Source organism: Amphiura filiformis, chromosome 15 (genome assembly GCF_039555335.1).
Source record: "Amphiura filiformis chromosome 15, Afil_fr2py, whole genome shotgun sequence".
Classification (NCBI taxonomy): Eukaryota; Metazoa; Echinodermata; class Ophiuroidea; order Amphilepidida; family Amphiuridae; genus Amphiura; species Amphiura filiformis.
The window spans coordinates 15,697,580-15,715,809 of record NC_092642.1 but is presented as its reverse complement, the minus strand read 5'-3'; the positions used below and the strand labels follow the sequence as shown (position 1 = coordinate 15,715,809).

General features: G+C 36.3%; 1 protein-coding gene across 1 annotated transcript in view; it reads left to right on the top strand.

Annotated features, from left to right (window-relative positions):
* The window catches only part of LOC140170738 (uncharacterized), a 248,356-nt gene that overhangs the window by 132,107 nt on the left and 98,019 nt on the right, over positions 1–18,230 (top strand). Inside the window, 4 exon segments of the mRNA XM_072193968.1 lie at positions 1,203–1,414; positions 3,223–3,628; positions 6,560–6,667; positions 11,893–12,027. Coding sequence (XP_072050069.1) covers positions 1,203–1,414; positions 3,223–3,628; positions 6,560–6,667; positions 11,893–12,027 — 861 coding nt within the window.

The following is an 18,230-nucleotide window of genomic DNA, read 5'->3' as shown; positions in this document are numbered from 1 at the left end:
TCAGCTTTATTGATAATTGAAAGTACTTCATGTTTAGTAGTATTACTTATTCATGTTTGCAAGAGTTGTTTGTGATCAAACGTAATGAGTTGTTTGTTTGGTACTGTTAATTGTCTTTTTTCCCTAGTCTTGCCGTTTCTTTTGACATAAAGGGAGTACTGGAATCGAAGACCACATATTGATCAGTATAACTGCCACAATATACTAAAAAGTTGATAAAAATTGAATATATGCCTGTTACTGCCAACAAACAACTCATTGTGTCGGATCACATCGCATATACTGTGTTCAGTATAAGCTGAGCTTTAGTGTTAGCATACAAGTTTGTATCATAATCAATACAGTTTACCTTTGAAAAGGTTACTAATTACTGCTGAAGTAGTGAGCAGATGTATGAAATGTTTATTCATATAAATGCATGTCATTTTGATTGGAGTGATTTGAAGGAAGATGAATCATAACATTACAGGGCTATTCCATTTAAAATTTACACTACCCCTGTGGAAGATTTTGAAAATATCTTCCACAGTGGGAGTATGAATTTCAAATGGAATGAACACATTAGCAGCTCCATTTGAAACTCACCCTCCCTCAGTGGAAGATTCAGGTTGAATTTTTCTCAGAGGTTGTATGAAATTCAAATGGAGCTGCTTAATAATAATATGTTCATTCCATTTGAAATTCATACTCCCCCTGTGGAAGATATTTTCAAAATATTCCACATGGGGTGTGGATTTTAAATGGAATAGCCCATAACAGTTGATTGCCGTGTACATGTTTTATGGATATTTGTAGAAGTGTGCCAGTATTTGACTAAAATGGAAAAGTACTGTCATTACTGGAACCAAATACAACATTATATATATGATGGTAGAAATTCCATCCACTTTCTGCACACAATGTAATTGAAACATATATAGAAAAGAGCTATTCCAGTTGAAATCCTTACACCCCTTGTGGAAGACATGGATTCAACTCGGAATAGCCCAATATGTGTGTGAAATGATAACGCCAACCTAACGGGTCAGAAATAAGGTAGAACAGGAATTAAAACATGTTCTTAATCTTAACCTTGCATGAAGCTGCTGTTGATGTAGATGAGAACAAAAAGACCAAGGATGGATCCTGTGGTACACCTTATAGTTTGCATACTAACATTAAATACCTTCTAACAACACTGCATGCTTTGTTTGCATTTACAGCTGTCTGGTCACCATCTCAGCCTAGCCAATCAAGTCAAGACCTTGCCAGGCCTAGCCAAGATGGCGGCTCAATCAAAGATGTGCCTCCTGTGTGGTCTCCTACAGGATCATCAACCACAAATAGACCTGCTGGATATAAACCAGTAAAACTAGACCTCAATAGACCACCAAGACCTACAGTGGAAGGTGCTAGTGATTCAGGGAGATCAAATGTAAGTCTGTTATCACAAGTCATTTTATACTTCATATCTCAAAAAGGCTGCCTTGTGTGATTCTTTATTATTGTCATCTAATTGTGATGAGATACACTGTAAAATTAACTTGATTGATAGATTAATTTTGAGGTATTTTCACAATATTACAATCACAACCATTCATAAAAGAAAGAAGCATGTTGTAATATAAAATATCAAGATGAAATACAACAATGATAATAAAAATCACACAAGGCAGCCTTTTGAGATAGATCAGTATGTGATGCAGACGACCTTTTGTAATAAAGAAAGTTGGTGCTGGTAAAATGTGATGGTTCAGTGGCATAAAGATATATTTGAGCCTGTTGTATCAATGATTGTGTCTACATTTTATTTCATCTCAAATTTGGAAGTGATGTCAGTGCTTTTATGCAGTTGCACCACAAACATGCCAACAACCACCCTTGGTTAGGTCTTTGTGCCACTGAATGCTGAGCCTACTACAAATGGCATAGCTGCTAATGGACATAGGTCTTTGTGGCACTGAGCCCACCACAAATGCATAGCTGCTGATGGACATGTCTTTGTGCCGCTGAGCCTGCCACAAATGGCATAGCTGCTGATGAACATACGTCGTTGCAGCACTGAGCCCACCACAAATGGCATAGCTGCTAATGGACATAGGTCTTTGTGCCGCTGAGCCTGCCACAAATGGCATAGCTGCTGATGGACATAGGTCTTTGTGCCGCTGAGCCTGCCACAAATGGCATAGCTGCTAATGGACATTGGTCTGTGTGCCGCTGAGTCTACCACAAATGGCATAGCTGCAAATGGACATAGGTCTTTGTGCCACTGAGATTACCACAAATGGCATAGCTGCTGATGGACATAGGTCTTTGTGCCGCTGAGCCTGCCACAAATGCATAGCTGCTGATGGACATAGGTCTTCATGCTGCGGAGCCTGCCACAAATGGCATTGCTGCAGATGGACATAGGTCTTTGTGCCGCTGAGCTTGTCACAAATGGCATAACTACTGATGGACATAGGTCTTTGTACTGCTGAACCTGCCATATATGCATAAATGCTGATGGACATAGGTATATGTGTCGCTGAGCCTACCACAAATGGCATTGCTGTAGATGTACGTCACAGGTCTTTGTTCTGCTGAGCCTGCTGTAAATGCATTGCTGCTGATGGACATGGGCCTTTGTGCCACTGAGCATGCAACAAATGTATAGCTGCTGATGGACATAGGTCTTTGTGCTGCTGAGCATGCTACAAATGCATAGCTGCTGATGGACATAGGTCTTTGTGCTGCTGAGCATGCTACAAATGCATAGCTGCTGATGGACATAGGTCTTTGTGCTGCTGATGGTACAAGAATGCTCTAATAAGTTTGCCATCTTGGATTGCGCATAGATTGTGATGACATATTCACATTAAATTCCTATCATAAATCTATATTCTACTAGATAAGACAGCTAATTGCCATATGGATTTAAAGTTACTGAAGAGCAATACAAAGTTCAGGTTTGGGGGGGATCTTTATCAAACAAACTTGATCACATTTTAAGATGACATAATACTATTTATTACTGGATATGTACTTGAATCAAAAGATGTAAAAGTGTTATAACAGCTTTGTTCGTTTAAGATTGCACATGTTAGTACTAGGGCCCATTTGACAAAGGCTGGTAATGCGATAGAATTTGTATAGGATTTAAGTGTTTTGGAAATGGGCCCAGTGATATTTAATTTTACCATGTTTATTTTCCATCACAGCATTAATCCCTCTTGCATTTTTATGTTGACCTTTGATGTTCAGGATGATTCATTAAGATATGATCCATCATATCAATGGGAACCACCGTCTTCAAGACCCGGCCAAGGCAGTACTGGACAACCGTCTTCAGAGGTCTACAGACCTGCTAATGTATCAGAACAATACAGACAACCTCCTCCACCTACCAGAGAACAATATAAATCAACCAATGCTCCTCAACAGTATGCAGATAGGCCTGCTACAGAGTCTAGATCACAGTACCCACAACCACCAGATGTGCCAGCTGAATTTGATAGTAGGCCAAGAACGGCCAGTGACCCTGTGAGAGAGGGTGGTAGAGAGGAGAGGGATCCGAGACGGCCAGAAATTAACCAGCTTGCAAATGGTCATAATGTCAACTTGCCTCGATCGGTCAGTCCGACGGTCACCTTGCTGCAATATCAAAGAGGTAAATTACTGCAACTTGTAATAGCTTTTGGGGATTTTTGTTCTTGGTTTATGAGTCATTGAAGGGAAATTAAAAGTTTTATGTGGGTAGTATTTCATGAGATGTTCACAGCCTCTTAATATAGAAGCAGCATCTAATTAACAAGGTAATACTGTAAAATCACAGCAGCTGAAAGGAGTATCCCATCATGCATTGCAGTATATCTGCATTCCCCATTTCAAATGTATACAAAATATAAACAAGAGCCGCTTAGATATTGAGAGCTATGGATAGTTTCACAATACTTTAGGGGCCATATGTTTGTAAACAAAAGCCTAAGCTTCCCTGATTTAAGGGAGGTATTTAAAGTTGAAGTGAGGGTTTTTGTGTACATTTTCAATGGCACAGTCATTTCTATTATGGTAACGCAAAGCATAATGGGATACTCCCTTCTGATGCTGTGCTGTAAAACTGTCTATTGGCAAAAATAAAAAAAGGTGCATTGTACAATTGTACACCTAATGCAGTAAAGCATTCTTAAAAGAAATATAAGAAAGACAGCAATTATACTGTAGTCTCTAGTGAAGGACAGCAACCAATGAAGTGTCTTGTTCTTTCCAAAGCAACAAGAAACAGTCTTGCTCATTGGTCAAATCTCAATCAGTCATTGATAGCAGCTATAATGTAGTTGCAACTGAACAGTTGCTAGTGTGAAGCATTGGTCATAATAAAACTCATGTGATGAAACGTAAATGATTTTATGCCAAAACATTTTGAAATGCATATTATTTCATGAGATAATTATATTTGTGATTGGCTTGAAAAATATAAATATTTGAATCAATTTTGTACCAAAACAACTGTACAGGAAAAGCCCAGAATCATCTGTTAATGAAGGCCAATCATTCTATGAAGTGTGAGAGACTAAAATGCTATGCCCACTCCATGCCTGTTAAGACATATTGATTGCAGTCTTGATATTTTTCACAAAGACACAAACTCACACAATAGAGGCCCTGCATGCTTTTATCGATTGGCTCCAAACAAAGGATTTGAACCGTTGTCCTTCACCGTAATCATGGCACAGTGCTCAATCAAATGATCAATCAAATGTTGCCATCAACCTATAGAGGCCCTGCATGAAATTATCGATTGGCTCCAAACAAAGGATTTGAGCCGGTGTCCTTCACCGTAGTTATGGCGGAGTGCAGTCCATTCAAGCAAATGTTGTCATCAACCTATTTGATCGTAGTGCAGGGTTATGTGTGAGAGACGAACTGTCACGGTAGATTGCAATCATGCTTTTGTTGAATGCATTTGAGTAGTCCGCCATATTTACGGGATGATACGTCACATGCAAGGCCTCTATTTGATTGTACATGTAGTGCATTTGTTATGTGTGTGACACAAACTGTCGCGGTAGATTGCAATCATGCTTTTGTTGAATGCATTTGAGTAGTCCGCCATATTTACGGTATGATACATCATGTGCACACCCTCTATACTCTCTATATGCACACCCTCTATACAGAGAGTAGAGTGATTAGCCCTCATAAAATGCAAGAATTCACATTGTATAAAGAGCAGGGGACTTTGTTGAAATGCAAATTGAAACATGCTGCAATATAAATATTGAACATCAAGGAAATGTTCCTCTCAACTAAAATTGCAGTAGGGAGATATTGGTCTGCTAGAAACTCATTTTGTTGGGCAGGAAAAACCTCCTTTGTGTCCTTGGCCCCTGAACATGTTTAAAGCAAAACCTCTTATACAACCTGTTGGCAGTTTTGTTTTAAACATATTCAGAGGCCCAAAGCACATAGGAGGTTTTTCCTGCCCAACAAGACAATATAACTTAGTTGGAACTGGCATCCTAGGGAATGTTATAGGCTGAGTATAGACAGTAGATGAACCCTGCAGCTAGAAATCTGAGCATGCTGATGAGTTAGATTTGGTAACAATCTTTAGTAAATACACACTTTCCTTGGATGAATTATAAGACTCCAGTCGTGTTTGCAATAATATTGATTTTAGTTCGAGTAGTAATAACTTGCTGATATATATAGACATTTCTTTATTCAGTATATAGAAAGTGAGAATGCTGAATACCATTGCACAATTTTTCTGTCAAATTTGATTTTCAGAATGCATTTTCATTATATGAAATACTGTATGATTTACAATGCGGCAGTAATGATAGGCATGATCTCTCTTTAGTGCTTGCTCCCGAAGCATTGCTGTTTGTCTCAGCTTAATTGAATCAAAGTTATACCAAGTTGAAACAATATAATTTCAACTTCATTCTGTTAGATTTTGCATACATCCTGCTGACCATTTCGTTGTAGAAGACTGCATTTTATAGCAAATTAGAAAAACATCTTAATCAATTTGCTGTTATATTCAAAACTGTTTTATTCTTGAAGTAAAATAGAGCACCTTGAATAGATGGCATATGATTTGGTTTGAAACCGCATGTAAGGTTTGGTTTCCATTTAAAAAGGAAGTCCCGCCATAGCAGTTCTTCTGGGGTGAACCAAACCTGCCTGGTTATTAAATTAATCAGTGACATTATTTCTGAAAATAACATTAAAATATCAATTAGCACCTGTCAAATTCAGAGATAACCTTGTCACTGATTAATTTGATAACCAGGCAGCCTTGGTTCACCCCAGAAGAACTGCCCTGGTGGGGCTTCCTCTTTAAGGGTGTCAAAATTGAAATATATTTTGCTGACAAAATAGAATTTGAAATAAAATGCACCCTTTTATCTGAAAAGATCGGCACTTGAAACATGTTTGATTTGATATGATACTAACCTCTTAATCTTGGTCGTTGTTTTTGTCTTGTTCTTTTTTAATTACTATCCTCATCATCACCACTTGTGCACACATCTCGTATCATCTGCATATTTTATATCTAACCCAACAACTCATATGTTTGACGTATGAGCAGAGCAGAAACGCAAGGCGGCCTCGCTGCCCCGTGGGATGCGGCTGTTATCGCAACCATTGGAGTATGAGCCATATAAACCGGTGCCAGTTGATCCACGGCTGATCACTGGTGAGCAATTCACATTTCACAAACTAACTAACTCGGAAAGCACTGTAAACTTGATCGGAATGTGGGCTTTCTACAAAGTGGTTTGGGATTCGGATCACAATGTGAACCATTTAGTTTGTAGTGTCCATAATTTGTTATTTATGTGGATACATCTGCATGATGTACATGACTGTGTTACCCACAAATAACACAAGTGTGTTTGATACTCCCTGCCAGATCTAGATCTGATTTGGACAGATTTGGCTCATATGGTTCTAAATCTGGTTTAGATGTATCAAGATCTGATCAAACAACTTGGATAAAATTTGGATGTAGCATCTTGGTGTAGATTATTCATCCAGTAGTTCAAAACATTATTTTGATATTAAATCAAATACTGGAACTGAAATTTTGCAACTCACTTTGCTATGATGCATCCGCAACCATCAGACTTATCAGAAATCTGATTGGTCACAGGCAATGGACCCAACCCGACCTCACCATCTGACAGCACACCATCAATCAGATGCCTGATGAAGGCCAATGGTTTGGATGCAATGTAGCAAAGTTTCAAAATTTCAGTTCCAGCATTAGATTTAATTTCAAAATAAAATTTGGTTTTAGGTTAGGTAGATCCGAATCACAAAAATTGTTGTAGAAAGCCTTCATGTAAATACGTACAAACAGATTAATATCTTATTGAAGAGTTTTGTTTCAATGGCTATTCCAGGTGAAATCCATACACTCCCTATGGAAGACAAGTCCTTAAATCTTAAACACGGGGGAGTATGAATTTTAAATGGGATTACCTGAATGGGTGACTCCATTTGAAATTTACACCACCTGTTTGGGACATTAAGGTCATGTCTTCCACAGGGGGGTATGGATTTCAACTGGAATACCCCAATCTGTTTGTCATATGACATCTTATCCATAGACGATGATTGGCATAACCAGGAGAACATTTAAAATATATCAAACTTTTCAACTCTTCTTTTTGGTGGTAATTTCTAGTTGTAAATATCTGATGTTTCAGCAATACTCCTTTACAAATTTTCCACTTCATAATGCTTCATACTTTGTACATGAAGTATACGGTGAAATAGAGTGTAAACTATCTATCATGCACTGCTTTTCATCAACTACTTGATGTATTCATTGAGGTGTAATTATGAAGTGGACTTGGTATGGGCATAATGGTATATTTTTATGCAATGCTTTTTCTGGTGGTATGCAAACTCTAAAACTTAACACTGAACATTTGCTGCTATGACAAAAATGACTTCTTAATCAAGATACTGGTTATGCCAAGTTTTGCATAAATAACTTCATTACAAAATGGTTAATATCAGAGTAAATAGTGGAACAATTGGTTGCGATTGCATTCGTTTACATTAATCAACATGGCTGACATGACATCTGTTGTCGTGGCAACCGTGTCTTGTACCTCCTGCTATTATAATCAGGTTATTTATGCAATATCTACAGGATAAGATTGGTAAAGTTTACAGTGCATATTTAGGTTGATGATCTACATGAAAGTTCTCAGCAAAAAGATTATGTTCTCAGTTTAGAGATGCAAAATTATACTTTCAAAATTCAAAATTATTTATTGATATTAACTTTGGAAATCAAGAGGGGGGCTGATTTTGATTTTAAGATCCTCTGTGACCATAATTTTATCTCAAATATTGGAAATTTAAATTATTACCATCACTCAGTGAGTGTTGAAGTATGTAAGGATTTCCCTTCATTTTATTTTGCCTGTGATTTTGATAGCAGATGATTTCTTATCTTCCATATTTCTGTATGAAAATTCATCAGTGCTCAAGGCATGTTGCTATGGTTACCATCATCTTACCTGGCTGCATTTATCATGCATGTCACAGACCTGCCAATCATAGACTTCTGTTTACTTCTTTTGTTAGATAATAGAAAATGTCATCTTTCAGTGAAAACAATTTATCAATCTAATGAGTTGAGAGCTTTATTGAGATAATCAACCTATCTTAATGTTACATTTGTGTACACAGTCAGATTCCTCTTTGCATGTGTCTACTTGGTACCTACATACGTACAAAAAATAGGTGCTCTTCAAATCTAAGATGGTAAGTACTTAGATTGAGTAGATGGGTGAAGGTCGTAGGTACCATGCAGTCACTACAATGATACCGTGTAGGTACCCATAGAGTACTCATAGAGAACCTATTGAGTAATCAGTTATCTTTAGTCTATCCTATCAGGTACATCACAGGTATCCTTGTGCCATACAGATCATTGGTAGGAATCTGGTTGTGTTATTGTTCCATTTGATATGTTGTGTTCGTTAGTAGTCATGGTGTGGTTATCATAGAGCATGTGTAATGTAGACGTGTTAAACTTGGGATTGGTTTAGCAGCACAATTTGAATGGTATTAATTGAAAGTATTAAGCACTTGTAGTAAGTTTAGGTGCACTTTAATTTTGATAGTAATCTAGGATTTCATGAAAGCAATCATGAAAATAGTAACAATCAGTATTTGGCATGATAAAGTCTGCTTAAAATGATTATTTTCTATCTAACTATCTTAGCAAAAATGTGAGTAGTCATTTGACAATACATTTTGCCATGCTTATCTTTTGGTCAGTTATAAAAGAGAAGGAGTACGTACTTCATAAGTCCCTAAACATGTTTGATTTTGAATACTTTGCCATTTTGGAAGAGTTTTTGGATGGATTTGAGTTTTTATGATGGATTGGAAAAACAGTTTTTATAAGTGGGACTAAGAGAAGATATCTTACACTTCCCACAATGCATTTCTTCCTTGTACTGATTTGCTATTCAATGCAACATTTATAGGTTAATAAATGTGTATCACTTGTTGGGAGTGAAAATGAACAAAATAATGCACACATACTGAGATGTTGATGCGTCTAATGCATGAGCTTCGAAGGGGGAAGTGCATTAGACGCATCAACATCTCAGTACAAGTGCATTATCTTGTACAATTTCTCGAACAACAAGTGATTTATTAACCTATTTCATACACAAGAAAAAATCTTGTGATTTTTGCTACTTTTATAGCAAGAAAAATTGGAAACTAGAAATATTGGAAAAGGCAAGCACCACCCGCGATAAATGCATCCACCCGCAAGAAAAATGAACTTGTACGAAAGCACCGCACGTACTACACGGAGTGCGCGCCCGTGCAATTATACAATATTTATACACCGCTAGTAATTTAATAACGGAGGCTCTGATTGTTTCTCACTATCAAGGAGTGTATGAAGGGTCAATAGTGACAAGAAATACATCAATTAACAGACCTCATCCAAATTTTGCAAATGAGGTATTTCTTATCGCTATCGACTCATTGCACTGAATAGCAAATCAGTACAAGGAAGAAATGCATTGTGGGAAGTGCAAGATATCTTTGACTTGGACCAATGCTGGGGATCATTGGTCTATTCTAGTTGAGATCCATACACCCCCTGTGGAAGACATGACCTTTATCGATCACAGGGGTGTAGATTATAAATGGAGTCACCCATTCAAGTAACTGCATTTGAAATTCACACTCTGTATGAAAGATTAAAAAGTAATGTCTTCCACCAACAGGTGTATTTGGATTTCAACTGGAATAGCGTATTTAGCTCCTTTCAATTTTCATAGATTTGAAGGTTTGTCCAGCTAAATGAAGTATAAACTTCTCCGGTTTTTATACTCCTTACTTGCTCCATCATAAGCCCTTTTGTATAGTAAAAGTGCCCAGATTAAGATTGCGATTGGAAATCACAGGTACCATGCAACATCTTGGTTAGGTTAATCAATTCAGCATACTGCACTTGTAGTTGGATATAAAGTACCGTAATTCCCGAATATAAGCTGCTACTGTGTATAAGATTGCAACTCAAAGCAAATGCTGCTTATGTTCTGTAAATTACAGTACTATACATCACTTAATTGCATGTTTGTGATCCAAACGGTGTGATGTAGTGTGTTTTAATGTAGTATATTACTTTGGTTGTATATGTATTGGTGTCAGACAGGTGGCTGTGAAGTATGTCAATTATATGTTCAGTACTATATGTAGTTATATTTGTTAAATGTGGGTTTATATTCACAAGCAAGCAATTATCTTCACACCAAGAATTTCAGTGATTACTAATTGCAATGATATTCAAAATTATCCTTTCAAGTTATTTCATTTTTAAAAGATGCCCATGAACATAACCTCATCCTTTATGGAACAATTATTAACAAATCAGCTTGTCAAGAAGTTCAGTAAGTATTCTTTCATATGAATTGGAGCAAAAAAGTCATGATACTAAACTTTAGGCCAGATAACCTTTTATCCCAGTCTACTTTGCCTCCTAACTGTTAAGCCTGTCCTAAGCTTAAGCTTACCAAGACTTAATTGTTTATAAAAGTCAACAATGACCATTCTCAATTATGGATTAAACTGTTGTAAGTACCTTTTACAGGGAGTGTTCAGAAAAGTGGATAGGAGTTTTATTCATAATCATGCAAAATCAGCCCAACCTGTCACATTTCTTGCAATCATTTAAGGGGTACTACACCCCTGGCCAATTTTGTGCCTATTTTTGCATTTTTCTCAAAAATTGTAGCGCATTGGTGACAAGTAAGATATGTTTATTATAGGGGCAAGGACTACAACTACTGCACTGAAAATTCAGCAACTCAAGGCAAGTAGTTATTGATTTATTGATCAAATATTGGTTTTCCCTCATTTTTGACTGTAACTCCACAGCTGTTGTATGTGCTGAAATAAAATTGCCAGTGCAGTAGTTGTAGTCATTGCCCCTATAATATACATATCTTACTTGTCACCGATGCGCTATAATATTTGAGAAAAATGCAAAAATAGGCACACAATTGGGCATGGGTGTAATACCCCCTTAAAGCATCCCAATGCGAAATCTAAAAGACTCTTTGCCCCAACCTGTGACATTTCTTGCAATCATTTAAAGCATCCCAATATGAGCTACAGCTGTCTGTCCAATACCTACCTACTTGCAAAAATATCTTTCAAAATTCTTCAACTGCTTTTTGAAAAATATCTTCAAAATTCTTGTGACTGCTTTTTCCCAAACTGAAGATACATTGCTTGCATAAATTTTAGACAAAGGACCACAATACACATATTTAAAATCTACAAAACTAATTGAATGTTGTTTATGTTTGATTAACACTGCTTACCAACATCCAACCACCGGTCACTCTCAAAACCAACGGTCATCTCTAGACTGGTCATCTGATGAAGAGCGATATGAGAGAAATCTAGACACTCTTCTGGAGAACCAGGTTTTTGGTTATTCATATCTGTTTAATATCTCAAACCTGGGAATCCAGTCGGATTCTGATTTCTCTGACTCTTCCGGTGAGAATTCAATCATATTTTGTTGTGGTCTATGTATATTTGTACTAAACACCTAAAAAAAGAGCGCCCTCACTTGTTTGAGTGTTAATAACTTTGAGCACAACTAATTTTAAATGAGTAGTAAAATTGACATGAAGGTGAGGATATTTTGTAAGCTGCAATACGATACCGCATTTTTGTGAAACAAATCAGAATGATGGGGAAATACATGATTGAATGAAACTGGGTGAGATTTGAGAAGTTGAAAATTCAAACCAGAAATTGCAAAGCCTATATCATTTTCTATCCTGACGCCGTGCCTTTAAGCGTGTGTGTATGTAAACTAGCGCTTTGAGCGAACACTAGTGATTTGTAGCTGCGCCCAATGAAATGCACACTGACATCACTGCCAGAGTGGAAAATGAGTGGGAAATGGTTTAACATGTCCAGTTACCTGAAGTGAGTGCAGTGGTAGTCATGGTGTGTCATCAATGGTAAGATCCAGCACTGCCCTGGCCTTTTCAATTTGGAGAGCACCATGGTATGGTTGACACCCATTAAACTGTATCCTTTTACACAGTAAACAACGCTGCAACTTTTTGAATCCTACCAAATTTCATTCAATTATTTCTTGATCATTCCGATTTATATTTATACAAGTGTGGTATCATACAGCAAGTAACAATATTCTCTACACATTCATATCAATTTTATTGCTTTTAATTAATTGTTCTCAAAGTTATGACTACTCAAACAATCAGGGACTTTCTTTTTTAAGGTGTTTCTATATTTATATATCGTTCACCCCATTGCTCCATGCTTGGCTCATGCTGAGAACTTGTATCCTGTGGTGTTCATTGTGCTTTGTAGGGGAGAGCGGGGAGTGTTCGCCCTATATTTTTCTGACCAGCCTAGCGATGTCAATTTTAAGGTTAGGGATAACCTGATTAGCCCATGTGAAAGCCCTGTGTCTTAGCTATATACAGCCACAATCCCAGAACTATAGGCCTTACAATAGCAACAGGGTAGAGCAAACAAAAAGTTTTGCAAAGTGGTGAACTTGCCCCATATTGGGGCAGGTTCAGCCCATATGGTGGGGTAAGTTCACCCTAATCACAAGAAAGGTTTAAACATTGCATAACAATAACATAATTAAATGCAAACATTTAGCAAGAGTATACAGGGCATTCATTCTCTTCTGGGGAGTCACTAAATTTGTTGCAGGGGTCGGGTCAGGGTAAAATGTAGGGGTCCAAAGTGAGCTTAAACGTATCATGTTTACAACTTCGGGGAGATTCTGGATTAGGACATAAACGGTGGTATGAGTAATACTGATACCACATAACTTTAAAAAAACATGACTTAGTAGTTTTACCTTGTTTAATGGTATAATTATAAATATTTTGCATAATACGCTGATGGGGCAGGTCCGCCTCCAGTTTGGGGTAAGTCCGCCGGGGAAGATATAGGGCTAACATGCCCCATCCTCAAAGGGCTTAACGTGCCCCAAGTGCACATTTTTGTATTTTCTTCAGGGTATGCAAAATACAAATCGAATAAGGAGTTTATAACTGCATTAAATCTTTGACAAATCCCATATGTTCCCAATACAGATTTCCATTAAAACCATCTGTATTCACGTATCAATGATAATAAAACATTATTAATGCAAGAAAAAATTACGTTTTGGTGTAATTTTTTTGTTTTGGCTGCAGTTTGATGAACACGTCCCTATATGTCGCGTAGCTAATATGAGCAGTTTTAATGACCTATGTCACCTAATTTTGCCATCACCAAATTCCCCGATAGCCGTAATGCTGAGAAACAAGGGGTGGGCGAACCTGCCCCTAGGGCGAACACTCCCCGCTCTCCCCTATTCACTCATTTGTTGCCATTTTGTTTAGTATTATGGTTTTATGTATTTTATTGTTCTTCGTCTTGCTCAGATTGTCAAGCTATATACATGCCAAGTCAAAAAGCAAATGCCATTTGCTATATACCTGAATCCTAACCTTTCTCTTGCAGTAAATTTAATTTAACCTGTAGCTATAACCGTAACCATTTTGCATAACCCTAGCCTTACTGTATATACTTTAACCCTAACCTTAACCCAAGCAATAACCTGCTGCAAATGGTATATGCTGGCATTATGTAATCATCATGCTCATTCTGCTGTTTTTTCTTTTCCATGACCAAGTTGCTTAATATATTTTCTTTTAAAGGTAGTGCAACACTTTTGCAGGAATTTGCCTTTTGTTGCATCTCCTTCATCTTGGGGTTTAATCAGTTTGGTGTTTAAGTATTCTTTGTATTTTTGATGGAAATGAATTTAATTTAATTTAATTTAATTCTATGAGTTTATGATATTTTTACAGAATTACAAGATAGTGCAAACTTGTTGTGTTGAAATATCGTGCAATTTTACCTTCTTTTTTTCAAAGGTTTAGAGCATGTTTTGATTCTTCATTATATGGGGAACTTAATTGGTCTTAGTGTATGCTTATGTTTATTGTTAAACATCTTGTTTACTGCAGGTGCTCTTGTATAGTTCTGTGTATTTGGTTGTTGTTGTTATTCTTTTTTGTCATGTTAATTGGCATATGGATCAAAATGATATCAATATCTTGCATTTAGATTAGGCAAATACTAACAGGTCACAGCACGACACAAAAATACTAACATGTCACAGCATTTTCACCCTGACTAAATAGCAACTAATTATTTTGAACAAAAATTTAATTAAATGTATTCAAAAAATTGAAAAATTATGTGTCAGAATCATTTACACTCCTGGTAATAAGCATCATTGTAAAAAAGCTTTCAGTAGTCCAGGAGTAGTCATCTCAATTCTTTGTGTAAGTGAACAATGATGTCGTAAACTGCAGTCAAATGTAATCTTTGTGGCTTTTTCTTAGTTGCAATTGTTGATTTTGTTCAACATGGACACATTGTGGTTATGTCATACTGACAAATTACAGATAACTAGAAACCGTCCCTAAAATATTATAGTGACTGTGTAGAGGGCGATGTTATCAATTCTTTTCATTCATGTCTTCCATGATCCTTACTAGCCTGGAGTACTTAAGTTTGGTTCGAGTAGAGATTTGCTGCTGAGAAAAGTTTATTTTGTTTTTTTATTTTGACAAAACTTTGTGACATCTTGACATATTTATCCAAGTCAATGACTTGTGGCATTTCCACATCCTTTGGTCAGTTCAATGTGCTTTAGCATCCCTATAATTGGATATATTCAGGCTTAATCCATTTGCTTTCCAGTCCCATGCTATATTACATCCAAGATCTATTCCATATATGTGACCCGATCTGGTCCAATCAGGCTAAAGTCTGCAATGATGAAACTGAGATACAGGGTGTCCCAAAAAAAATTACCGAGTAAATACAGTTGAACGTAAGTCGAGAAATAGACATCAGAATCAAAAAATTTAAAATATAGCGCATAGCCTATTTTATTATGCATCACATACGAAAATTTTATTTGATTCAGTTGACTGGTTGCGAAGAAATAACCAATTACATAAATCGCGCAACAATGCAGTTCATTCCAAGTTTGATCAACAGGCGCTTTTTTCATACTTACTCACCACTCCTAAAGTTTGTGTATCTCATTAAATTTAGTCCACATTATCTATTTTACAATCCAACGGTGTTATGTTATTCATGTTTTCACTGAAGATGAATAACAGTTTGTCCGAGAAAACTTTGAGTTCTGCAATTTTAATTCTTTAGGTTGTGCAAATATGTTATATTTTAACTTTTCAAAGAACATTTGAGCCGAGAATGACAATGATCAAGTGCTTACAGCTTTACGTGTGATATTTTGATACCATGCAACATTAATGTTGAAGTTTTAAAAGATTTAAACTTTGCATTACAATTTCTTGGAAATATTTTCGAAAAACATTAATGTGTGTGAGAAACTTTTTTAAGCCAGCTGGAATTCTTTATGCAACATTTATATCAACATTAACGAACAAAGATATTTACAAGTACCGAGCATCATCTTATATTATGTGCACGCTTTCATTTTTAATATTATGCAGGTTTTCAAATTTGAACAAAACCTAATTAAATGTTTTGCAAGAAACAGATTCTTTAAAATGAACGAAAGGGATTCCACAAAACAAAAGCCCATTGACAGTTAACTAGTGCGTATTGTGTTGAATGATCTTTCTTTCAAACTTGGAATGAAGTGAATTGACGCATGCGTTATAAAATCGCTGATTTCTTCGCAATCGGTCAACCGATTCCAGTAAAATTGGCGTATAAGATGTAGAATAAGATGGGCTACACGTTGATGTTTTGATTTTTGGATTCTGATGTTTATTTCTCGACTTACGTCCAAATTCATTCGGTCGGTAATTTTTTATGGGACACCCTGTACAGGCAAAAAGTAAGGAGAAAAAACAATAGAAAACATAGAAAATGGACATATAAAAGGTTCAAAACTTTGCCACCAAGTATTCCTGGGGATTCAACATCAGTAATTGTATGTTAACTTCTGAGCAAGTTAGTAATGGTAGTAACTGAGTTTTCAAAATTTCCGACTTTGGCCTGAGTGGATCAGATTGGGTCACATATTGTAAGGCTAAAGTGGGAACAATGAAGTTGACTTTTAAGAATTACCTCTATAACATTATGTGGCTTATGTCAGGTGGAACTGAAACAGATATATTGTATTAGACATAATATTTGACTTTGACTGTTTTTGTAGGGTTCCATTTTAGAAACCAAATTGATCTAACTGCTTTGATTTGTATGCATCACATACCTGTGATTGTAACAATAATAAACAAATAAATAGACATACAAACTAGCAAACACAAAGACCTGTTGATCTTTGTTCAAAGATTTAAAAACAAAACATTTTGCTATTGTGTGGTAAGTATAGTCCAGTTGCTCTATGAAAAAGGAATAAAAATCAACACCACTTATCAATATAATAATTATATTTGATACACTATAAGCTTCAGTTGCTATAGCCATATATTGTAAAATGCATGATGTCACAGTTTTTAATATGAATGTATTTAAGTAAAAATTATTACTGGTGTATAAAGTATTGTTAAATATCCTAATAATGCCCATATCATTCTAGCACTCACAGTGTGTGATTCAAAAATATGCTACTGATCAAATGCTGGTAGCATTTGCACAATTGCTACCAATGTTCATATAGCAAGTGACGTAACAACAAAGTTGGTGTAAGGTCAACTGCTTGTGATTTGACGCTAGGGCATACCAGTAACTTCTCGCTCAGATATTGGCAATAATTACTTTTCTGATAAGCGACGGAAATTACGTCACAAAAAAATGCTATTCTCCTTGCGATTGCTAGTATGAAATGGGCTTAAGGGAACAAACCAAAAGATTGATGAACCCTAACCCAAACAATAGGCTATTCCAGAAATTAATGCCCTCCCCAAGAAGACATGTAAGTTTGTACCATAAATTTTTGGGAATTCCCAGACCAAAATTTTATCCCAAAAAAATGGAAATTCCCATTTTGGCAATAAAATGATTAAAAAATTGGAAATTCCCAGTATCCCTAAAGAAGACAGGCATTTTTTTGCCAACATTTTTGGGAATTCCCAAGCCTAAAATAAAAAGGTGTATTTTTCTTGGGAATTCCCATGTCTTCTTTAGGGTTGTGAAAATAATGGCCATTTTTGGAGGGTGGGGAGGGGGGAATTCCCAGAGCAAAAAATTGTGAAAAATTTTGGGAATCCCATGTCTTCTTTAGAGGGGTGCCATTAATTTCTGAAATAGCCCAATGGAGAGATGGTAAAGTATGTCAGGAAAAAACAAAGCAGACCTTATAGGGCTTCATCAATTTGGTTTGGTCCCTTAAGTTTAAGGTAATACGATGTATTGTTGGTCGAAGCAGCAACAAAAAATGTAGTTCACAGCATCTTGCGAATGGTAGTGAGCTTTAGCAAAAATTGCATTGCCCAATTCATAGCGAGCGTGTAGAAGAAATCAAATATCACAAATATACTTTTGTAGGTCCTGTGGTTCTTGAGTTATGTTGTAAAGAGGGCTGAAACAACAACACTTTTGTAAAACGTACATAACTCATTAACAACAATAAATTAAGCAAGTTTTCAAAGTATATGATTTGTAGAATGAACTTTTGCAAAACACCAAAGTGTTATTTTTCAATAATATATTGATTAAGATAATGACAATCGATTTTTTTGGCTGCT